The following is a 25,984-nucleotide window of genomic DNA, read 5'->3' as shown; positions in this document are numbered from 1 at the left end:
TGGCAGGAGCTCCAAACCATATGCCAATGACATTCGAAATGTGCACTGCAAAAACTGAGCGAGGCACTCAAAAGCAGACCATATGGCCCCTAAGCAATCTGCCCAAAAGCATGAAGCCTTCAGTGTAACTACAAATAAAAGCAGGTACACATGAGCTTCTCCCTGCTTCTTTGTCTACTTTTCCTTTCTTAAGATTCTTCATGTAAATTTATCCTGAATTACTCAAAGAAGAGAAATTGCATTACTGTGTTGGAATTCAGCCTGAGGAATAGCCAGAATATGAGCAAAACCCACATGATTTTTAATAAGAATAAATCCTACTCCTTTTAAAAGGTATTTTTATTTGTTGTACATTTACAAGGACAGAACATCACTATGATCTATTCTATTTCAGTGGCTAGTGAACTGAAAAACAGAGTAATTACACTGGATAAAGTCTATGGATGCATGGAAAACAATATATGAAAAGCAGACCAGTTCTTATTTTACACATTTGTTCTTAATCAGAGCAGTATGCACTTCTTCTGAAGTATATCAAACTCATTATCAAAGTAATTATATAGCAATCCCATTACCTTCTTTCATTTATAAAACATCCTGTGATTATTGGTATTGAGAAATTCTAACTATATTGTTTGCAGCGAAATACTGAAAAATTGTAAAGAAAAATCATGGCCAAGAGGAGTACATTTTTGTTTTTTTCAAGTTACTTGCAGCTTGAGAAGCAGGTTCAGTTAATATGTTCTACCTTTAAAAGCTGATGTTTCCAATCCTCTGAAAAATGTTGACAGCAGGCCAAAAATTATTGAACAGAAATGTGTTATGGAAGGACCTACAAAATAGCCAAAGTAGCAAAGTAAACATTATTCTGGCAACATCTGGGACTACCAGTGGAGCTTGAGAAAAAAGAAAAAAAAGAAATAAAAATTATCAGGGTTCAGCTCCTGCTTCCAACCATCCCAACCATGTGGCTGAACGTCCTGCTTCTCTTTGAGAAACCACCTGGGATGAGAATCCCCTCAGTCTCCCAGATGTGGGGGATGGAGAACTGGGCCTTTATTCTCGGGAGGTGGTACTAATCATGGTGGCTCGTCTTCAGGCTACATAACCAGCTAATTACAATACCACGCCTGTACTAAACAAGCACTACAGCAAGTGTGCCAACACCAACAGGATCATCTCTGATCAGGTGCTGGCAGCTCGTGCTCTACCAGTGACATCAAGCTCTGCATCTGTCAGAGAGTTTCCAGATGTTAACGGGGTTTCTAGATCACAGGAGCGGAGTGGCCCTTCCTGCCAGTGAAGTCTCCCCAGCCTGATAACAGCAGCATAAGATAGGAATGTGAATCCAACAAACTGTCACACGCTACAAACATCATGAAAGAAAAAATGAGTTTATGCTGCCTGCAAAAATAATGAAAAACCAAAAATTAAATAGCTGTGTGAGTACTGAACTACTTCATCACAGGGTTAGGTGGTATTCCTTTAAAGAAACGGGCTTATCTTCAAAACATGGAAAGCAGAAGTAAGACATCTTTCTTTATGCTACACATTACATCTATATGTGTTGTCAATATATTCCAAACCTGGTCACCAGAAAGTGTAAAAAAATCAAGTATTATTAAGCATATGAAAAATACCTGGATTTCTCTCTCTATGAGAAAAAAACATTTAGCATGGCAGTATCAGGAAATCTGAATTAAAAGTAGAAGATAACTAAGAACTGCAACAGAAAAAATTAATAACTATATTAACCTTTCAAAACCTGACATGCAAAGCATTTAACAACTAAAAAAGTTAAAAGCAAGCAATCTTTCAAATGACAGTATGAATGCAAATAACATTTTTCCTTGGCTGGAACGGAAACTCACCTCTTCATATACTTTCTTGGCATTGCTGTTATCCCCTATCAAGAGGTAACCAACACCAAGGTCATTCTTAAATGAAGTATCACTGGGAAAGAGCTGAACTAATTTCTGTAGAGTAACCAGGGAGCCCCGCATGCGACCTAATTTGATTGAACAAGACTGAATTACTACAGGTAGGAGTAACAGTAGTAAGATGCTTACACAACTTCTAAGAAAAGGCAAATTGTATCTAGGTGTTCCACTTTCACGAATGATCAAGAAGCAGAACTTGAAAAGACAAAAACCAACAACCCGTGCAGATAGGAGTATATTCATCTGCTTCATTGTCACTGGGGCTGCAGCCGCACAAGTAGTATTTCAGGAAATCACCGCGAATGCCTATCAGGTAGTGTTATGGTAGCCTCTAGTGGAGAACTCTTCACAGTGTAGCAGTAACAACATTATTTAAGCTTTGGCTGCTCTTTCATACACAGATGTCAAAGTGCTCGACAAAACTAGGTAAGCACATCAAAATAAACTTGATTCAGTAATTAAACACATTTCTAGTGTTAAGCAATAGTTCTACTACATTGCCATTATGAAATTAATCATGCTTTGCGTGCTTAAAATTAAATATGTTCCTTGACTTCCTAGAGGAGGGCTTGCTGAGGAACAGCAAGATCAAAACAAGTTGATATTAAAATCCAACCCATGGGAACAGAACTCCCTTCTCCGCCAAAGCTGACTGTGCATATTCTAATCAGCACTTCTTGTACATCACAGAATTGAGATCTAAACTTTCAGATGTTATTCTCAAGTTCAACTCCATTCTTCTCTGTTTACTGAAAGTTTATTCTGGGTATACTTACTCTGTGTATGACTAATTTCCTCATGGCTTCCCTCAGCTTCAGTAGAAAAAGAACATTTTCATCCTTCTCTGTCAATAAAAGTTTGTTACCAGCTCTCATCATAGCTTCTCATAGCACCTAGTGCACTGTCATTTACAAGCACTATTATCATACAAGAAATTATATATACCAGTTCCCTAGGAAAATTTTAAAGAATTTAAAAATATTTTTCATAAGCATTTAAGAGATTAGGAATGCAAGTCCTACTGAAAATTCAATGGAATTGGCACTTTTAAGTCCTTACTTATCTTTTGAAAGTCTTGCTCACACAACTTCCACAATTTTTACACCACCCTCAAATCTTACCAAGAAACTGCTGCCTGTCTGCCTCTCGTTTCAAGCTCAGTCTTATCAGGTCTGAAGGGACATTTGGCAAACTAACCACCTCATCATAGGTGTTGATAGCTTTTTGCAGCATTTCATTACTTCTCATTTTCTCAGCTAAGTCATCTTCAGACTAGAAAGAATCACAAAATCATTATTAGAATGCATAACAATCCATTCGTCTTAAAAATATATTAATTTTCTTAAGAGGCAAACTATGTAATTGTTAGACTATGTGAATAATTTTAGAATTATCTTCGATCTACAAAATTTTGGCATAACAATGGAAAACTTATTTGGTTGTGCTTTATGGTAAGGCAGATTAGAACTACTGTTGATTCTTGTTTCCTGCAAACTGTTTGAAAGCATAAGTATGAGAAAATTTGCACCTAAAACATGTGTTAACACAGATTTTTGATTAACATTTGTAGAAGTCATAATTTCTGCTTTTGAAAATAAATTAAGCAATCTACGTTTCTTCCATATCTTTAAAATAAATTGTTGCCTGTGAGTTATTTGTATACTAAGCCTCATACTGGCAGCAATATACAGATCAAAACACATCAACAAACACTTCTTTCATGTCTTCTGACACAAATTTATTTACACTCTTTTGTAGAAAACTAATTAGGTATTAGCTTTACTCTTGCATATGTTGATAGAATATCTACCCTACAAGTCTCTCAGAACTCAAATTTCTTCATCAAGTTCAGGAGGAGACCAAAGGATATACGAGATCTCTATTGTGTAATTAGAGCTTCAGTAAAGCTAGTAGAAGCTATGACTGATTACACCTCTAGTATGTCAATTTTCATAATTCATTTCCATAGCTGAAAAAAGTAAGTCTATACCTCAAATGATGAATTTTTAAAGCATTACTTTGAGTTGTTTATACAAATGATTCATTTTCCTGTGTTTAACGCATTCTTCACAAATACTTCAATTTTCATTGTCTTACGTTCTTTCTTAAGTTAATTAGCAGAGCAAGGCATAGATGCATTGCAAGCACTGCAGGTACAGAAGCTCTTATTGGTCTATCTATATTCACTGCTGTATCAATCACACACATTAAATGAAACATTGTCAGCTGTGTTAGATTTATATGCTGCAGTAAGTATCTGGAATCTTTTTGCACTTCTCTCCTTTACATTTTTTCCCTGAGCTACTCTGAAATTCAGTATGGGAAATACCATTCAGTATGGTTACTCAGCCAAAAAAGTTGATCAGCTGTTTTTCAGAGATAAATTATTGGTTAAAACTGATTTCTGAAGTTATTTTTCTGATGTACATTCACTGTGAAGTTTGCTTTTCCCTTTTTTGAGGGAATTGCAAGGCAACGAATAGTAAAAGATACATAAGGAAGAGGCAAAAATTGTCATCATAAAATCTGCATAAATTCACCAATATAGATGCTATAAATCATATGAGAAGTTTTAAGACTTATATACTGTCCTTTTCAACCTCAAAGATGTCAATGATTTCTGTACAATATTTTTCATGTGGCCTAAGCATAGCTCCAGAAACTTTATCAGGAATTGATCAAATTTCTGAAAAACTTTTATGATGAAATTTCTTGCAGAATTTTGGCCTTTTAAAGCTATTAAAAGATCCAGAAATATGAATCCTCATGCCTCACTAGAAAATGAAGCTACAAAATTACCACGTAATTTTGGTTCATAGAAATGGAGAAGTACACTTTTATTGTGAATCCCTGGCCTTTACCCTTACTCTTCTCTGTAGTTTAGCTAGTGATGAGAGAGAGCAAATTTGAATGCGTTGTGTTGATATAAACACCCACGTAAAAGTAATACTGTGTCACAGTGTAAATCCCAAGAATAATCCATCTGTCAAGTGAAGCCCATGATTTTCCCATTCCTTCAAACACCTTCTACTTACATATACTAGATTCACTAAAATTGTCATTGGTCATATTAATATGAGCGTTCAGTAAAAAGACTGGTGTGAGCCTACAAAGGCTACTGAAAATGGCAATTAATTTATAGTTGTTTTTATACATTCCTAGAAAGTGTATGTTAATTATGACTTCAGATCTTGGTCTGCATGAACTTCTAAGCATTACTAAAGTAGTAGGTGGTGGCTACAAATTGTTGTAAAGGGAAAAATGAAGTGTCACTGAGAGGGAATTCTGAATTCTGTGATCTGCCCTCCTCCCTTATAGCAGTGAGCTAATGAGGAGGCAGGAAGCATATTCTCTTAGATATAATGGGTATATTCATAAAAAAGGTAAATATTAAAAGTGTAACTTGACAGAGGTAAGTCCATCACCTATATGAACCAAAGTGGGCTCCTACTGTAAGAAGGCAAATAGTTCAACAGACTGTCCCTCACATGGAGCACTAAAGTATTTGGTCTGCTGTGTATCAAGTGCTTGTGTGATAGTTTTTTGGCTTTGGTTTTAGCATGTCTATTGTTAACCAAGTGAAAACTGGTTGTGATTCTAATTCAAGTGCCTCATTAATTGCTTAACAGAACTATTCCCTTTTGCAGTGAGGGCTTCACTTTGCTCATCTTGATTAACATGAGTTCAAGCAGTCTTTTATTACAATTAGTGCAGTGGCATTATCCTACTATTTATGAAATTACAAGGATTATTCGCTTGGGAGACATCCCAACACGGCTCAGAAGTATTATGAATGCAGAGTTTTGTGGGTTTTTTGTTGTTTTTTTTTTGTTTGTTTGTTTGGTTGGTTGGTTGGTTGGTTGGTTTTTTGAGTGGAACACCTGAAACAACTTGCTCCACAACAAAAAGCTAATTAAGCCTCCTTGCATAAGAATGTGTGTGTTCTTTATCCTTTAACACTGTCTCTATAAACTCCAAACCTCTTTTCCTATTCCCACTAAGCAAAAAGCAGCATTTAGCCCAGGGCTGGCTGGTATGTTGATTTACCATCTGCAGCAAGTTAACAGCTAAGTTCTGCCTGTTGTTCTTGCGCTGGGACAGTAGTTGTGATATATTTCTTACCGTTCCTCTGACAGCTTTCATGAGATCTACAGGATGTATCTTATTTTTCTGTTATTTACAGTACTTCCCACTAGACTTAAGTTAGACAAACCCTCCCAAAGTAATTGGGGAAGGATAGAGGACTGATACAATATGACAGATCACGTAATTCTTTTTTTCCCTGGGGAGCATCCATAAAATTATAAATGAAGTCTGACTGGGGTTTAGAACTCTATTGTTAAAAAAAGGTTTATTTTATCTTTTTTAACATTTATGGCTTTTTTTTAGTACCTGTGCTTTCCCGTATCTTGCTCGAGGACTCTGTGGATATTGATTCACTAATGCTTCAAAGGCCCTTAGAGCTTCTTCAACTTTTCCCTGGAAAGTAGAGATATCTATCAGCAATTTTATCTAACAAAATTGCTGGAGGATGCATGACCTAATAGCACATTAGTTTCCCCAATTAAAACAAAAAAAAAGTGCAGACTGAATCAGTTTTCACTCACAGTTTTGTTTGGGTTGTCTGCTTGATTAAGAGAAATTAATTGTCATTATTTGTGAAACAATATTATCTACTTTCCATGGTCAAAATGAATAGTTTTCGTTTTATTTTACTCACTTTCCCTTTGTTGACTGGAAATCACGGTGAGATGAAAATAACCTGTCTATTTTAAAGATCCTATTGCTGATAACAAATCCAAACTGAATGTAACAGAGAACAGAGAGGAAGTTCTAGACATACGTGAAAATTCCCTCTCTGCATTCCTCACATGATGAACAGTATTGTAACGACAGTTCTTCTAGGGGAAATACTGTAGATTTATCCATAATCTATGGCTGTTTCCTCCAAATGTTTTCCATAATTATGTCCCTCAGGACAACTCACAGTCAGTCTTCTGAAAATCAAGAATAATCTTACACCTGTCGTGACTAAGATGGTTTTTATTGTACTGCACTGAAAATAGTGTGTCTCATTGCTCAGACATCTCAAATCCAGGATTCACAACTAAGACCTGCAGTTGTTCTCCATGTGCTAAGACTGACTGTGAGACACATCAGATATTTTACAGGTTTTACATCCAAAAGACTTAAGTATGGTCTCTCATTTCTAGCAGTCACATAGTCTTGCTTCACTATTTAATCTCACATCTGGAAAAGGGACATCTCTGCAAAGGCCTTGTTTTCTGAAACACTCAAATAAAACAACAGAATTGGAAATTATCAGAGATGACCGAAGAAGTCTTGTTTATTGTTGGGTCTTCCTGTCTGTCTGTTTTTCATAGTTTTTCATGAAACTTGAAGGACAAACATGCACTGAATATTTACTTTTTAAAAGTTAATTTCAAAGAAAGTAATCTAAAAGAAATTCTCCCTTTTCCTAAGTTAATTTTTATTTCATTCATTTTTGTCCACTGTCTACAGTCCTGAGCAAAACAGTCAAAACTTACTTTTTTACGTAGTTTTTCTGCAGCATCTAGTTCAGCTTTAATGGTCTTATCAAACTTGTTTAAGAGCTTTGGCTTCTTCTTCTTTTTATCTAGAAGAGATTTAAAAAACACACAGTTCATTACTTCTTTCATATTTCACAGCAATTGTTTGGAGTAACATTTAACTGGCAACTCGTACTGTGCTGGTAAAGTGCATGATTTTCAAATAAGGCAGTTTCAAAAAAGACCGAAAAGAAATTGATTTCTTACTTATTACAATCACAAACTCCTGTATCGAAAAGCAATCTTCAGTCATTCAAACATAATAACTTTGCAGTCAAGCTTTTGACAAAGCATTTTTCAACTCATATAGTCACGGATGTTTTTTTCCAAATGGTTCAACTGACATGGAAGAACAAAGAGAACTGTTATTTTTCCATATTTATATGGTATTATGAAAAATATCATTACCAGGACATGTTAGTAATTTCTAAAGTTGTAGATGTCTATGTCTTTGCCTAAAGCAATTAAAAAGAGTTGATAGAAATCATAGTTACTCAGGGTAGGAGGGACTCAAAAAGTCACGTAGTCCAACTTCCCGCTGAAAACAGGTTCAATACTGAAATGTCTGATTCAGACCTCTAAGTGATCGAGTTTCTGCAGCTTAGCAAGCTATCACACAGCAGCAGAGCAGCAGCAGGAGGTGGCAAACCAGTCTTGAAATAACTTGTGTAACGTAAATTACATTTGAAGCAAAATGAAGTAAATTGTCTCAATTTAAACAGCTATTTACTTCATAGCAGTTCACTCTTAAACAATGTCTATTTGGTTGCATTAAGTATATTAGATGTTAAAAAAATGCAAATACACTACTGAAGGATATGATAGCAGATAACTGCTTTTCTCCACATTTGCTATAACTAAACTTAGCTTTTGTACTTCATTAGAAAAAAAAAACTTCTGACACAAGTAAGGGAAACATATATATATTGGCTGATACAAGTAACTACTAGTTCTGTGTATCTGTAATTAGTAGCACATATTTTTGCTTAAATTATGTATTACTTCTTTTCTCCCTCCTATGGACAAGTCATTAACAGCATGAAAAGAAGTAAAATTATTATTTTATTTGCAGAAGTTTAAACAGGGAATGCTGTAACTGGTATGTGTAAAACTAAACTCAAACACCATACAGCTTAACATCACGAGACTGCTGCAGCGCTGTAGCAAGTATTTTGGATAACAAGGTATCGTGACTAGCCTTGTCTTATTCTGCTTCCCAAGTCCTCAGGTGCGCAGTTGAGGGGCGACAAGAGCCACCATGTGCTTCTGGAAGCTGTGCTCATGGTTCATTAAATACTTTCTCTCCGAGACTCCGATTCTACACAGAGATTTAGGCAGACAAATCACTTTGTCTGTGCTAAACCTCAGAGAAAGACCAATGCTTTAGTTGATGCTAAACCAACACTAACTCCATCCAAGCATTAGCAGACCTCATGAGTTTGAGCTGCTTCTGTACGAGATAAAAAATAAACCAACCTTGACTACCTTTGGTTCTTTCTGTGTAAGACTTTTACTGTCATGCTCAACCCTGAACTCAGCTCTGCACAGAGACAGTTTTCTTACATTACCTTTATAAACTACTTTGCAACACTGGTACACACAGTTAAATAGAAGCTTACTGCTTTTCAGGGACTGGGAGGAAATAGAATTTAAGCAGGATTGAAGCTATCCTACTAAATTCCATTTACTTATTCACAAAGGTTGTATGAAGCTTTAAATATAAAAAGGTATTAAGATCTATAAAGGAAAGGTACTAAAGAAGTAGTGCAATAGAATTATTATATTCCTATTGATCCTGCTTATAATAGAAGTGACTGTAATTTTCCAAGGCATTAGTTACCAAGAAGTTAAGAAGCAAAAGACTGTGTGACATACAGGAGTTTATACCTTTTTCAGGATAAACCACCAAATAACATACTTTAATATATTGCTCTCCTAAACACTTCAGGTTTTCACTGTACCCTATGACTTGAAATCAAGCATTTATACTCAAGCACACAATAATGCACTTTAGAAATGTAGTTATCATGGAACTGAACTGACCAATGAGACGCTTTGCCTTTTTTTTTTTTTTTTTTTAATATAATAGTATAGATGGCTTTCATGTCGTTTGTTCATTCCCCATAGATAATATAGTAGAAATGCATTTCAATCGGTGGACGATTCTAGTCTTGCTATGTCTGTCTTTAATATTATCTATTTCATAGGAAAGCGATGTCTTTACCGCATTTTCATGAAGTTAATGATGATAATTAAGGACCACAGTGCTGGCTCTGTTCCAAGTGTTCATACCCCTTGAACTCAGCAAAACTCATAGAACCAGCTCACGAAAACAAGAATTCTCCCACTCAAACCTTGAGTCCATAGTGACTAACTGGTATGGTCAAAGGTTTCTGACATAATGTCACTGGGCCTGAAAAGAACAATCCATGCCAAAGGTTTGTTGGGCTTTGAGGTTTTTTTTTGTTTTGGTTTGTTCGTTTGTTTGGGTTTTTTGTTTGTTGTTGGGTTTTTTTGGTTTGGTTTGGTTTGGTTTTCTGTTTGCTTTTCTTTTCTAAAAAATTTGTCAGCTCAGTTTTCCAATAAACCATTGCTATTTCTAAGGCCTGGCTTGCTCAACAGTAGGTGTGGATGAACCCAGAAGCATCAGTCCAAGAAACCAATAAAAGCAAGTGTCCCTGAGGACTTTTTAGGTTGGTTGAGCTCACAGCTGCTGTGTGAAATTGTCATTTGTTGTTAGCAGGAAAACTGAGGTATGTCAGCTCCTCTGGGTACAGGACTTGGGGAGCATCCAGCTGGACATCACCACCAAACACTTGGTTTGCTCCTGTTCTTTAAGTAGCAGGATGTATGTACAAGAAATGATGTAAACCACAACTAAAATCTCAATTCTCAGTTCTTATGGCATGTGCGAAACTCTAAGACTGGCCGGTTATACAGAAAGAGAGAGCAGCTATTTGACAGCTTTCTAAATTTCAGTATTCATGGAAAGACAAACAGTCAGTCCGTCCTTCTCAAACTGAGTAAGCTGGGCAACAGCGAGGCTCCTGCGAGGCAAAGGAAAGATGCTTTCCCACCCACCAAGAAACTATTACTGCCTGTGGGACACTGTTTCCACAATTCCTTTGAGTTTACAAGGATGTGATACAAGCAGGTCAGAAGAAAAAGTGAATAAAAATCTTACAGGTCCGGGGCACAAAGATATGACATCTTTCCCCTTGTATCTGACTTCTGTGAGGTGTTGGAAGAACCCTTTTGCCACCCTCCGTTACAAAAAAAGTATTAGCTTCCTATTTTCAGTACTATTATATACCAGCTCTAGACCAGCAGGAGGTCAATACAAAAAGCTGGGGAGGAGCTGTTAACATAAATATTATTCAGCTGCTAGGCACCAATATAACACAGTAAACTTTATATAATGAGCAATCATTTTCATCTCCCATTCCACTCCTATGTTAAAAGGATTCACCAGGGAGCTTTCAGTGTAACCATCAAGAATTCCTCTGTATTAGCCAGATAGCCTGCTATTTCCCTGCAGCAGTATTTTAATAAATTATCCATTGCCTCCTCCTAGTGTAATAATCTTCTGGCAGATGTGACCCAATATATTAAATTCAGTGTTATAAACAAGTTAACTTATCTGTTTTTGGAGGAAAAAAACATGTAATTTTTCTTCAATGAATTACAGATTTCACCATGTAGCTGAAGTAATGCACAGTCACACAGCTGCTAGGGTGATTTATAGTCTAAATCTGGTTGAGCATTCAAATTATAATAATTCTTTTATATCTCCTATTATGGGCTTGCAAGAATAATACTGAAGTTTTTCAATAATGACCTTGGATGCAAGGTTAGGGCTTCTATCTAGGATTTCTGTCACGGGATTGCTGAAGACTCCCTCAGAGAAAACAGTTTCCACTGTCAAAGCAGCAAGCTAGGAAGAAATCCTATAAGAAACTCCATGCTAATTCTTTCTGTTGGAGAATAAAGAATGGTCAGTAACGACAAGCAATCTCATATCTCCCTTCTGTCTTAAGATACAGAAGGAAAAAAACAAACAAACAAAAAACAAACAAACAAAAATCAACCAAAAACAAACCGCAAGAAGGAAAATATTTTGAAAGTGGCAATGTATTAAATGTGCAGTAAACATAACAGACTGCAACGCCACCCAATGAAAGATGATGAAACAGCTATTTTATATACCTATTTAGGCATATGAGAACTAAAATACCAGGCATATTTTACATTTTTATGTTGAAAGGCATCTTGTCATCACCAAAAGCAGTGACAGTCTTTTTCCAAAAAGGACAGAGAAATACCTTCTGAAAAATAATGAATGCACTTCTAGATACTCTTCAGACCAGAAGAGCATCATGAAAAATAAGAAAAAGTAACCAAATGATTAAAGGTGATTGAATCACATACTTTTGAAGAACAGTTTAAAAACATTTTGTCTTTAACTGTTGGGAGGGATGGAAGGGAGGCAACATTTACATCTGAGTAAGAAAGAACAAAGGGGGAAAAAGGTAGTAGTAGAGTACATACAACTCTGTAAAAAGTAGCTACAGAGATGAAAAGAAAAAATGATTTTCTATATCACCATAGTTAGGACAAGGAATAAAAGGCTTATAATTTCTGCAGTAGAAAATTTGGCTTGAACATCTGGAACTAGTATCTCTGAGCAAGCACAGTAGAACAGATTGATGTGGATAGTTGTGAAATTCTAATTACTGGAAATTTGCAAGAACAAGTTGTATAGGCAGCTGCCAGGAACAACGCACACAGTTGTTAAGGCCTCTGGTCAACAGAATAGACTAAGCTTCAGGGTCCCACCTAGTCTTATTTTCTACAATTTCCATAATATACTGCTATATGTTAATGTGCTGTAGTGCCAAGACTATCATTACACAGGGAACCTTCATTCTCTCGTTTGTTAATTAAAAAAATTCCCCCGGAAGCTTGCTGTTCCAGTCATCAGTGTGACTGAGATTTCTGCTAGCCCTATGCCAGCCACAGAGTATTAAAGTTCAAAAATAAACAGATCAGTTGCAATTATCTGATTTGTCTAACAATCATGCTTTCCTGTTCTGCAGCTTCTACTCAACCATTAAGCTTCTGTTCATCTCCTTGCTCTTTCCTTCTCCTGTCATCCTCTTCTCTAACCTCTCGCCTTCGCAACCTTGACACCCTCTACCACATTTCTTCCCTTTCACTTCTACACTTGCTCACAATCTGTTGCTCAGTCCAGCTCTCCTTGTTTATCCTCGTTAGTAGATATTGATCTTCTTCCACACGTTTGTTGCTCATGGCTTTCTTCAAGAGTCTTTTCCCCTGAACTCCCTTGCCCCAAATCCCTGTTACTGACCATCTACTCTATGGCTACTCTCCATTTCTGCTGTATACTTCAGAAAATCATTAGGGCTATACGCAGTCATGACAGCAACCCAAGGAATGATGAATGCAAGTGACAAAACCTCTCTGCCGTCACATTACATGTGTCCCACACCAAACGGTGCCCACAGAGCATAAGTAGCCCTTTGTGAGAAACACGTCACCTATTTCTACACAGGATGCAGCACTGCGATAACTACCTGCAAATTATCACAGCCTGAGCAAGAAGCATTACAACTGCTTGGTCAGCAGCAGTACCTGGTGGCATAGCTCTCTTCTCTCTAGATAAAATTTCATCCATTTAGTCATCGCTTGAGAATGTCACCAGTGCACTGACAGCTTCAAATGAATGCAACTAAATTTAGGTTTCTCTACGTAGGCACCTAAACCTTGTTGTAATCTCTAGAAATCTAGTCATTACAGTCAACGGAGCCCAAAGAGTGAGCTTAGCATGAGGTAAACACCCACTAGGCAGTTAGCTGAAGGCTCCGGAGACTGTATAGATGACCATCGTATACAGTGCAGTTTGGACACCACACCAGCACATGCAGCCACATGAACATGTCTTGATCTGGAACCGAGTCCCATCCAGGTTGTTCTTCTCACTGATTTACATTACTGTTAGATGATACTCCTGCAGGGCTGTTTGGAAGCCAGTAGCGTGACCACTGAAAGACTCAGGAAATGCTTCATTCCTTTCTTCCAGGACTTGATCTCATAGAAAGTATCAGAGCTGTGAAGTAACAACATCGGAGGAAATCCTGCTCAGGTCTAGAGACCTAGATGAGAATATACCATCTCCTTTGAGACTAGTGTAGATACAGCAGAAAACAGGGACTGGGCAGGGGATGGATAATTAAATTTGGTGGGCAAACTCAAATGTCTCTCCACTGATTATTAGCCATCATGTGCGTGTGTGAACTAATATTTTGTAGCCATTAATACTATATGCCCTTGCAGAAGAAAAAACTTACTCTAAGCTTGTAATAAAAGCTTTTTCCTCTTTTCATTTAAAGACTGAGGAAAAAACAAAACAAAACAAAACAAACAAACAAACAAAAAAAACAACAAAAAACAACCAAACCCCCCCCCCCCCAAAAAAAAAATCAAACAAAAAAAAAAAACAAAAAAAAAAACCAAAGAAATCAGTGCAAAGTACATCTTGTCATCTTGTGAAGCTACTGAATCTTTTCCTTGAAACCTTTCAAAATCAATTTTTAGAAAGGCATTTACAAAATCAGTTTTTCCAACACAAAATTTCATCTCAGTGGTATAATTTTATAATTTCAGAAAAGCTATAAGTGAAAATAAACAGTGCCTTGTGATAGAAAGCAATCTCAACTACCACTGCTATTTGCTTTTTCTGTAAAAACAGAAGACTAATAAATTTAAAAAATCAAGTTTTGTAAATCTTCATCTGAAGCAGATCTATCTTTTTCTATTAAGTAACTGTTCAGACAAACAGCATCAGGCAAATAGTTTTGCAACTTCTATGTTGATTTTATTCACAGAATTATAACGCCAATATAATTTCTTGATTCTTTACAGCTTTTAATGCAAAAAGCTGCCTAAAGAAATAACAATCAAGGAATGAAACTTTTCTAGAGTTTCTAGACAAATGTCCTCAAATGATAAAATGTCTGTATGGTCTTGTATAACGGAGCAGAACACAGGGCTTGAAATTGGTGTAAAATGCCAAGTCAGTCAATTATGCTAATGCAGTAAGTGCAGCCAAACCAATTACATGCAGTAACAGGGAAAAAAACATATGGGAAAAAACTTGGTGACTAGTATATGGCAAAAAATTGATTACATCTGACCATAAGTCCAATATAGAACAAACTGGCAGAAATATTATATCAGAGATAATACTTCTGTAATGGAGTAGATGTTTCCTCTCTAGCCTCCACCGAACTGGTGGGGGAAAGGAGGAAAGTCAGCTCTTCATTTCACGTTTTCATCTTAAATACAAAAAAATCAGCCAGGCTAAGGAAAACCTCATTCTCCTAAAGAGCAAACACTGCTGACCTGACTGATCAGACATCAGCCTGATCTCTCAAAACACTTAATACTTCATTACCCAGAACTGGACAAAAGTATTGGATGTTACCTTAAATTATCTTTCATGATTAATACACTTTTTAAATCTGAAAGTTATACCATGCACCTGGCATTTTAACAGATAGCGAGTTACCTTTAAGTGGGTCTCTGATATTGTCTACAGTGTAAAGACCTCAACTAGTTGTTTTCTGAAAAGGTCATTTAAAGGATGGGGTACCTTTAGCACAACACATAGCATGAATTGTTTTGTCCTTGATGACATACTTGGGAGTCTCTGATCAAAGGATGCACGTACAGTCTTGCTCCTGAGCAAAGCAAGTAGGAGATAATATCACGCTGCTGTTAAAAATCCCAGAACAATTCATGTTTATCTCTAAAAACCAGCGTGAACTTTCATACACTTAACACAGATCACCTGTCACTCCCGTGCCTTGTAAGAATTTGTGAGCCGATATTCCATAATTCCGTGATTTTACTCTGACACAACAGACCTGTCAGGAAGAAGGATGCCCTCTGCTCCCCCTCTTACGTTCGGAGCCTAGGGAAAGCGGTGGAATGGGAGGTCAGAGCTCACCTGCTGCACTGGAGCTGGCACCCTGGATCTACCCCATGCTCTGATAGCAATGACTGACATCCTGGTTGGTCTAACTTGGAGGTCTGGGAGGAAGGGAGCGTTCCACATTGGCTAAACGGTCTTGCTTTAATGTTTGGAAACTAATGCTGCAGGATTTGTAGTCAATGGAAAGGCTCGGTAGTCTCCTCTGTGATTATGAGGATCCATATTACACTATCAGCGTATTTCTTGTTAAACATGTCTGCTAATGACATTTCCAGTTCCTCAGAAATGGTGAGACGATAATGTCACAAGCTCTCTGATGGTGTGGGGAGAGAACGTGAAGATAAACGCTGCTTCCTCTCTAACAAACCACCTCGTAAGCAGGGTTTAGTTCTTGGCATTAGATTATTTATTTACTCATTCATTCATATTGTCATTATAATGTTAAAGGAGAGCTCCTGGTGGCTTCCTCTATCTTGCATCTGCTACTGCTGTCATGCAAAACAGAAAGTAGCTAGGATGCTGGCTTTTGGTTAATTGCTTCATAAGGCATAAGGATTCAAGACAAACCATGGTCTTCACAGACACCTTGAGGGTACACAATCCCCAGTTTTTAAATTGAAAACTACATTGGACCAATCCTGTTGCACTGACTGTATGTTGTGCTTACTGCTAGCAGATCAGTTTTATTTAAGTTTTAAATAGAGTTCTAAATAAAAGCTATAACTGTGTAACTGTAGACGATATAACTATACAATGATGTATCCTTATTTCTCTCCCACATTGACAAAAATAGACATGTTGGGGGTGCCATCTCCAAACCTGATTTGAAATAAAAACCTTCTTGTGTGATGCAGTCTCATAGTCACAGCAAAGGGTCCTCCCGCCAGCTCTCTGTCTCAAACTGTCAAAAATTTAAGGCAGCAATTTCCAGGGGAGCCATAGGCTTTGTTTTCTAAACACCCTGCTATTCCTGCTGTGATACAAATTCAGTCATAATGTTCTTGGCAACTTGTGGATGGGCACCTTAAAAGACAGTGATAAGTAGGTATCAACCATCACGGTCTGTAGAAGTTTTCCAATTAATTCTGTGGCCTTCTGTTTTACTAATTCCCCCTGCCCCCTCCCTCAAATACTCCAGTCTAAGTTTCAAAGTTTCAGTTATGGACTGAAAAACATACATATGTATTAGTAGATCAACTACTTTTACCTGGAATTCAAAATTTGCTCAATTAATTGTTCTCCCGCCTCTGACTAGACCCATATCATTAACCCAGATTAGTTTCTGAAATTGTGGTGCCTCTCAGTGGGTGCTTGAATGAGAATTTGATGATGATTAAAAACTCCTGTCATTGTCCTGTTGTTTGGGAAGCTCATTAGGTGACATACAGATAGCACAATTGATCCACTTGTTTTATGGGCTTCTATAAATGATAACTTAGAAGGTATTAAAACAGGTAACTGCATCAAGACAATTTAAAGCCAGTAGCACTACAATAATTAAAAGATCTTTCTGAACTGTACTGTTTATACAGGCAAAACCTCTATAATCAACTTATCTGGGGAAGCAATCCGACAATAAAAACTGACTCATTTTAGGGACTAATAAAGTGGTGGAATCTAATGACTATAATAAATCTTTAGCTGCAGTTATTCCAGAACAATTTCCCTTGCAGTAAAAAGTATTCTACTGGGTCTTCTGTCCAAAATTACTGTTGGTTGGTTAGATGTTGATCGTAAGAAACAACTGCAGAATGGTAATTTTTTTTTTGGCATTTATTTTCATCATTCAGCTCTCCCTTTCATCATGAAGTGTTTTGGCTTCATTCGAAGCCTGGAACCAAGCAACCCTTTGACAACACCAGAAATAAATTTCTTCACTGACTTTCTGTACAAAAATACACACTAATATTCTAATGTCCTATACATTTAGTTCAGCATGGTGTTACACAGCACTTTTGGACTTTGAGAACTACACTTCTATGAAGTACAACATTGGTCGTTCTGCCCACAGCTCATATTTCATGCAGGCTACAATTAAATATGTAAGTAAATCAATAGGTAGTATGTATACCCTTAAAAGTAGAGCTTGCAAGCTCGGAACTCAGCCCACTTAACTGGAGATGACAATGCTGGAGGTGAGCTACACATGTAATCTCTTTCTACAACCAACGGAGCCCTAGTTAAGGTTCTCAATGGAGTTTGGAGGACAACTCATCTCACCCTAGAGCAAAAACCTACATTTAGCCAGAATAGCACTTTAGTCTCCACAAGTTATAGGGGTTAGATCTCTGCTGTTACCACAGCGGAATCCTACATACACTGTTAAAAGGTAAATACCTACAGTAAACCAAGGTGAATGTTGACCCTGGTGTCAGAACGACACTTGCAGGGTCACTTATGCAATGGCATTTGTTCTAAGCCTGACTTATGTATAACTCTGTCCCTGCTGCAATAGAATTGAGTGCTCTGATCAAATGGCATTAATTTTCACTTTGATGCTTTATCAGTTTTGAAAAGTGAAAATTATTATTGCAATTACCTGTGCTGATACAAGCCAGTATTTTTACCTGTGAATCCTTTTTACCCACACTGAATGGTTATTGTATGTCATGTTATTCTACTGTTCTAACAGGTCAATAAAACCAGCACATAATGTGTTGGGTTTTTTTTACTATCAAGTATGTAAGCCCAGTGCAGTAAGGTATTTCCTGCCAAATCTATCCTTTTATAAATGGAAATGGGGATATAATTGCCTTACTTTCCAAGTAAACTGGCTAATGGTATATTTACTTTTTTAATGCAATGCTTACATTTGACATAATTAATGCTTAAATAAAATGTTTAAAGTCTGCCTGTCCTAGCAACTGATATTTAAAATACGAATATACAAAACCAAAACACCTTACCAAAAGATAGTAAAAGTAGCATTGCCAAGTACCCAGATATAAAATAACAGCCGTACAGGAAAACGGAAACAGAGAACAAAAAAGGAGCAGTAGACACCAGCAGAGTCACTGAATCCCTTTTCCTCCATCTAGTCGTGCCGGAGTAGTCTGTAGGCCATACCCGGGAGAAAAGGATGCAGGCACGGGCCCCAAGGTTTTTGTGTCCTGCCAGCTGCAGTGATGGAGCCAGGGTCGGGCACAAACCTTGACCCCGATGGAGGAGGCTGGGCGAGCGTCGGGCATGACAGGGAAGGCAGGGGGCCGGCAGCACCGATGTCCTCGCAGGGAGAACAGATTCAACAGCGCGCTGAGCGAAACCTCGCTTTTCCCCCAAACCTGCCTCTGCACCTTCCTACCCCAACGAAGCCAGCGAGAAACCCTGCCTGGGCAGGCGGGGGGGCCTGACGAGGACAGATTTTGGTGCCGCCCGTCTGCCCAGGCTGAGGGCAGCGCTGAGCCCGGCTCCCGAGGCCGCGCGGCCCAGGCCGCCCCTCGCCCGCGAGGCCCGAGGAGCACGGCCAGGCGGTCACCTCCGGAGTCCTACACCAGGAGAACAACAGCGAACCTTTTACTCCCGAAACAGCCCAGCTTTTTTAACAGCAGCCTGTGAGCACAGGGGAGTGGAACGCATTGGTGTCAGCTTTGGAAACGGGCGCGCATTTACTCACCAAAGCGGATGTACTCTGGACGTTTGTTCAACACCGGTTCATCTACGTAAGACGTGCAGGAGCTAAATTTCACTGCTATCTAATCTGATTTAAACCAGTCCTCCCAGAAAGCATGTTTCTGAATTTCAGAACAACAGAATGTTCCTTCAGACTTACCTTTCTCTGTTTGGTCTTGCTCAGTTGCTTTTTCACTTTTCCCTAGAATATTAAAAATATGATTTAATTGAAATAAATGTATGTTAAGAGTTTAAGATAAGAAAGAGACATAAGGAAATTACAGCTTATACTGAAAATATAATTGGACCAACAGGATTTTTTGTTTAACTCTTAAAGTTACCACAGATTACTGTTGGAGCTACATAGTTACATAAGAGGTCTTTTTTCCACATAAGTTTCAAGTATTACTTATTCCTTCTGTCACAAAATATTTCATACATTTTCCCTTGTAGATATTTGGTAGATTTTGGTGATACACACTTACAAAATGCAAGCTGTTCTGCAAGAAAAAAACCTGTTCACTAATTAAAAACTCTTGGGAACACTAGCTTAATATATGTTTCATTAAAATGTAAAAAATATGAAAAATCAACGGGGAACCTAGCTCCCACTTTCAGAAGTGACTTGGGCACTTGGAAGCTTTTGTCTTACTTCAACTTTTAAAATAATTTAACCCAGGTTTTTTGAAAACAGGTAAATGTTCACTCGGCGCCAGATAGTCTCTAGCAAAAGACAGACTACATACTGTACCTAAAACACGAATGTGTGTATCGTGAGGGCGGCACATAGGGAGACAGGCTTGTCCTCTCCTTTTTCTCCTCTCTAAACCACCTTTTGATCCTGCCCTACACTCCAACATTTAAAGCATCTTGCTTCATAATTCTAGTATTATTCTGATTCCAGTTTTGCCCCAATAAGCTTCCAATATTTCCTCCCACTAAACTTACTAGAGCATACTAAAAAGAGCAGTTGCCTTTTTAGTTAGTTACTTTTCTCTCTAACATACACTGGTTAATTCTGAGATATTCTTATAGAAAAAACATTTTCTTTCATTCCTAAGTCACAGACGTCTTGTCAGAATACTCAATCTTCAGTTTTGGAAACTGACTGCTCAGAATCATTATACTGTGAATAAAATACACCGTGTAAAATTGCTGAAAAACTTTTTTTTTTTTTTTTCATGAACAAACTGGGTTATGCTTACACAGGAAATCAAACTATTTCACATCCTAATTTCACCCTTTACTACAAGCTGACAACTGCTACTACTGAACATGCAGACTGATTTTTATATTCAGCACAAGGCAGAATGAGTAGTAACTCGATTATGATATAGTAAATTAAATAAATATGGTCACATTGAAAGTCATTCACCTCTTCAATTACATCATAAAATCCAGATTGTCAATTAAATTGAAAGAAATGACAAAGAAATCTATAGAGTCAGTTATATGCTACGGGATAACTTGGAGAAGGAACATTATTACCATAACAGTATATTAATGAAAATGCTGTTCAGTACTTCCTAAAATATTGGCTTTTTTGTTTTTATTTTTTTGCACCTATCAGACAATAAATAAAATGGTCATGTCCATCTGTCTGTCATCAGAAATACTACATTTTGAAAAGAGCAATAACGCAGCTCCAGATGAGACAAAGAATAGTTTATATAGTCATATTTCTATTGTCTTTACCAACTCAAAGCACGTGAACAACTCCTTACAGGATAGCAAGCCATGATACAGCATACCTTTCAGCCACCCGTCCTCCCTGTGTCTTTTCCCTTATCAGCAACACCGATAATCTCACAGAACCTCTTCTCTCTAGTTCCCTCTAGGTCACGCAGTGACCCCCTTCCATCCATCTTCAACACTCAGGTTATTTCTGCAACTCCGTTTTCCTCACAGGAAGAACAAGGTATGAGCTCATCACTCTGAAGCCAGCCACCTATCTTCCATTTCTCGTCCAGCTTCACACTTCTTTATCACTGAGGCTCATGCGACATACAACGTGCAGTTCTCTAAACCCATGTATGCACTAGGATCAAAACTCAAAATTCTCAGACTTTTTTCGACCTGTATTCTGCTAAATCAGCTGACACTGAGTTCACCACAGGCTCCCCAATGGTCTTTAAATACTCCAGCTTCCTCTAGGTAGCTACTTTTGAAATTCATTGCAACTTGATATTGTTTCTCCCAGACCTCACCATACTTAAGAGTTCACTTCAGCAGCATATCCAGCACATATTGCTTTGTTCCCTCCACACCAATCCCTAGCTTACTTTGATGGTTGCAGATGGTTTTAATTATGCTATTTCTGATGAAGGTTTAAAAATGTCCTGTCTCAAAGACAGCGATATGATCGTAAATCTTGAGATTATTCTGTCATCAACTTAAACCAATAGCAGCTCAAACAAAAAAATTTTCTTAGCTCTTCAAACCACTCTCACCCTTTACTCAATTTCCCTGTTTCCAGCAAAACAAATCTAGATCAAAATCACAGGCAAAACTACTTTAACTGATCTCTGCAGGCTAGGACTGCTATCAGCATGTAATGAATGCAGCAGGTATTCCCAAGAAGGTTTCTACTACAAAGAATAAATTTATTTTTCTCATTACAATATGTCTAAATATTTGTGAAAGCATGTGACAATGACCCAAATCACAAGTAAAAATTTGTTTCGGATCTTGTAGGTTTCAAATGAATCCCAGTCAACACTATAAATGTATAATATGTTACTTACATATACATAATTTTTGAAACACATAAAATTACACAATATTCAGTAAAAATGTGACATTTTTCAGTATTTTTCTATACCCAATCTTATCAATTCTTTTTCTTCTTAGAAAGAGTAGTGTCATGATATGTTGCTTTTTCATTTATTCAAAATGTGAAGAAGTCCCTTAAAATTGTAGTAAATTTTTAATGTTAAAATAAAACTTCAGTGTCCTACTATTATTTAAAGTTTGCTTTCCTTATTGGTACTTCTTCCCAAGATTTCCAAAAAAGCAACTGAATCCAAGATTTCATAGACTCACTGAGTCGTATCAAGAAGCAATGTAGGAATGTGAAAATATGAAGGAAGAGGTAATCTTTTGACTCTTCCTTAAACTACAGTTCTTTATTCAGTAATATTTCATCATAACAATATGAAGGTGTTTGAAAACTGAAAAGGTCAAGGAAGATTTTTGTTCTCAAACAGAGAACTGCATAGACACAACAACCTTGCCAGATTTCTGACTTAAACTACAGACTAAAACCTACAATATTCCTCTGTGAAAGGTAAATATCATACTTCCCCCACACATTCACGTTAGTTAGAGTAATATCTCATCCATTTCAAGTTACAAATAGAAATTACGTATCATGGGCAAAATTCAGGCCAAACTGCTTACAGAATAGCAAATACTCTAAAAGAAGAAACACAACACAATTATAGAAGACACAGTCCTTAGAGTAATGCCTGTTTCCTTCACATAACAACATCCAGAAATAAAAATTATTTCTACTTGCTATATTTATTCCTCCTTGTTAAAACTTTAAAATATATTTTTAAACAACCAAAATTATTACTTTGAAAAACAATAACACTAATTAGTGGCCGAGGCAAATATTTTTCCGCATAGTTACTATCTATGGGATTTGGGAAAAAATAACGACACTACAGAGACAAAGATATTCTTCTGTGTTTTATTGCAGCCAAACATTAAAACAGATTAAATATACATTTTTTTAATAGTCAGATTGACCTTGCTCAGCTTGGCATATTTTTGTAAACATGAAGCACATAAAATCACATACCCAGGTACAAAATACTTAAAATTTGATCACAGCGTAATACACTCTCACAGTCCCACAATTCTAGGAATAGGCTGCCACTGTTATATAAAAAGTTCTCCATTCACCATTCTAAAATTATTCCCAAGCTTCCTCACAAAATATGGCTTTGTAAAAATTATTGCTCCGCAATTCACAATCACAGGTAATTTTACTAGCATATCCCATCCCAAACCGCATCACAGTCTAAGAGTATTATTGCTTTTCTGAAAAGTCTAAAGAAATCACTTTGGGACATCTGTGTTTGTTGATCAGATGTAACATTCACTCACATGGAGTTGTACTGAAATCCCAAACAAAAAAAGGCAGGCGTATATGATGCCCTTTTCACTATAAATGTAAGCAACTAAAAAATCTGACTTCAAATCAGTGTTACAGAAATTTAAAATCTCCCTGTCATAAGGTAACCACTGTTAGGATTACCAAATTGGTTTTTCTTCTTAAGAATTTATCTTATTTTACTTCTCTAAGCTCCCATATCAGGCTTAGCAATTTCCAAAAATCACAGAAATTATTCCTGAGCCAAAAAGGAACACATGCAAAATGCCAAAGAATAAAATATGTCTTCATAATTGTGGAACAGCAGCACAGAACAGGTAAAAAGTACACCTGTTACATTAAAATTCTAGATCATCTGAAGTCTGCATTTCAGACGTACCATTTACAAGAGCGTTTATGATTGTAGGCCTTAAATTTTGATATCCTGTTTTTCTTAAGGTTGAATTTCCAAAGCTTATTTTTTAAATTAAAATTAACAAGTCAAGTATTTACGCAAATTTGACTTTTTAAATAATTCACTGAATATAAAGCCTACTAAATGCAGCTTTGAGTTTATTATTTTGGTAGGCAAACCAGCAGAATTTTACCGAACTCTACCTGATTCCGGCAACTCAACTTTGTTGCAATCTACATTGACTCTGTGCCAGGTTATTGTGTAGTTTCTAGACATTTTTGCTTTCAAAAATCAAATGTGCATAAATAAAGAGTTCTAATTCACACATAAAGGGTTTCTGAAAAAAGTAATTCAGTAATCTGCCCTTTTACAAGTATGAATTCAACACACACATTTTGTATTTTGTTAGACTATTTTAAAAATCACCTGAAATTCATGTAGTGTAACTGTTGACATAACATCAGTGCAAAGACATACAAGTCAAACTTCACAGCATAGTGTGCGCCTGATTAGTGTTTTCAGTAAAACGCTGTTAGGCTGTATGCTATATCAGCAGTTATAAAACATTTAAAAATTCATAATATTATATGTTTCGTTTGACCAAACTGCTCTGTACATACTGTATGAATCCACAACAAAAGATATATATTAAAATCTGAAAAAATGTACTTGCTGCTACGTTATAAATAGAATATTAACAATTGCTTGAACAGCACATATGAAATGCAGCTCAAAGTTGCAACTCTCTCACAAACACAGAAGAAAAAGAATGAATTCACTAAACTTGACCAAGAGAAAAAAAAAATCAGACAGGAATGTAAATTAAACATCCAAATGTTAAAAAAGCTTACTAAAGTGACAGTTGGCTACAACCCATTTACAATATCTTAGTGTTCGTTTCCCAAACCCTGAACTGCTTGGTAATTACATCATAAGATCTATTACAAGCATCTGCTCCCCTTTTGTAGCGTATGGTTAGGGCTGGTCCTCCTGATGTAGGGACTTTTCTTTTGAAGCTCTAAGTATCTGAAAAAATAAGGGGAAATCTATATTAAAGGACCAACCAAAACACAACTTACTCTAAAAGAAAACAAAAAAAAAATCTTAAATGCTAAAAAATGCAACTTTGTATCACACTAGTTAATTTGAGAAAGGTATAATTTCTAGGAGCTATTATAATGAATATACACAAAGTTGCTGTATAAGGTGGGAAATGTAAACTTTTAAATATTTATTTAAGCAGCAATTTTTTTCTCAGCATATGGCACTTCATTTACCTTGTAAAGGAAATCTAGGCCATGTCACAAATACATTAAAACATTTTTTTATTGGAAAAAAAAAAAAAGTCAAGGACACATACAATTGGAAAAGAGGAGCCAGGGAATCGGGAAGGGTCGAAGTTGTAAAGTGGATACTTCTCTACACATAAGAGATTTCAGCAGTTGGTAAAATAAATGCAGGGTTATAAAAATGTCAAGGATACAAGATGAAAGGGGAGCGAGGGGGAAACAATCCTTAGATATTTTAAATCTGAACATATACAAGAAGGATCAAAATCCAAATATAGAGAGTAAAGGTATGCCAAAACCCAGTAATGACTCCCTCAAAATATGTCTCCAAGAAGTACCACTTAATCACAACCACTGCAGTTTACATGCCAGTGTAAAACAGGATTAGTCAAAAATCCTAAATCAGTAATATTTCAGGCTGGCCTATCATACCACTCAAGTTCATTAGTTTACAAAAACAAAGACTATAATTGCAGTTAAAATACCTTACTGCTGGAAAGTAATATGGGTAATAATTTTAGAAAGTAAACTTGGAGAACTGGAAAACAGTACGTACAGACACCTAAAGATGGAGTTGCCTACTGCTATTTTTTTTTTTGTAATATGCCCTGAAGGCAGCAAAAAGCTTGACTTGCACTCCAGCATATTCAAATTCCACACCTGATCTCTTCACTGGTGATGTAAGAATGTTCCTCACAACTAAATAAATCCTCTGAACAATCTCCTGTTGTCTTTCCAAAACAAGTAAATTCCTATGTTTCACATAAAAATCAAACTACTGCTCCTAACCTGATACAAACTGATGCCACCATGCTGTAAATTAAGTTGCATGAATTTATACTACCTGAGAGTAAGGATTCTGTAGTGACATTAACGAATATCTTTTACACTACCTGAAGTTATGTTTATTACATAGACTGATCTTTTATATATGTGAAGAGTGCATATGAGTATTTAAGTGTTCTACATTCATAAGAGAGTTCTTGACTGTCTCTAGTACAATGACCTTTAATACTATTATTGCTGA

At 36.7% G+C, this 25,984-nt stretch overlaps 1 protein-coding gene across 11 annotated transcripts in view; it reads right to left on the bottom strand.

Moving 5' to 3' along the window:
- The window catches only part of ASPH (aspartate beta-hydroxylase), a 117,494-nt gene that overhangs the window by 32,066 nt on the left and 59,444 nt on the right, over positions 1-25,984 (bottom strand). For 9 of the 11 annotated variants that reach the window (XM_042786236.1, XM_042786232.1, XM_042786233.1 and 6 more), the window contains 5 exons: positions 19,315-19,356; positions 7,490-7,578; positions 6,333-6,419; positions 3,062-3,212; positions 1,872-2,008 (listed from right to left, as the gene is read on the bottom strand). In XM_042786236.1, the coding sequence (XP_042642170.1) occupies positions 1,872-2,008; positions 3,062-3,212; positions 6,333-6,419; positions 7,490-7,578; positions 19,315-19,356 (506 nt within the window). Of the gene's footprint in view, positions 1-1,871; positions 2,009-3,061; positions 3,213-6,332; positions 6,420-7,489; positions 7,579-19,314; positions 19,357-22,834; positions 24,695-25,984 lie in introns of those variants that run through there. The other 2 variants (XM_042786240.1, XM_042786239.1) reach the window with 1 other exon arrangement.

The sequence above is a fragment of the Tyto alba genome, unplaced genomic scaffold (assembly GCF_018691265.1).
Source record: "Tyto alba isolate M040663 unplaced genomic scaffold, T.alba_DEE_v4.0 Super-Scaffold_9, whole genome shotgun sequence".
In the NCBI taxonomy this organism is placed as follows: Eukaryota; Metazoa; Chordata; class Aves; order Strigiformes; family Tytonidae; genus Tyto; species Tyto alba.
The sequence above is the reverse complement of the archived record's forward strand: the minus strand, read 5'-3'. Positions and strand labels throughout refer to the sequence as shown.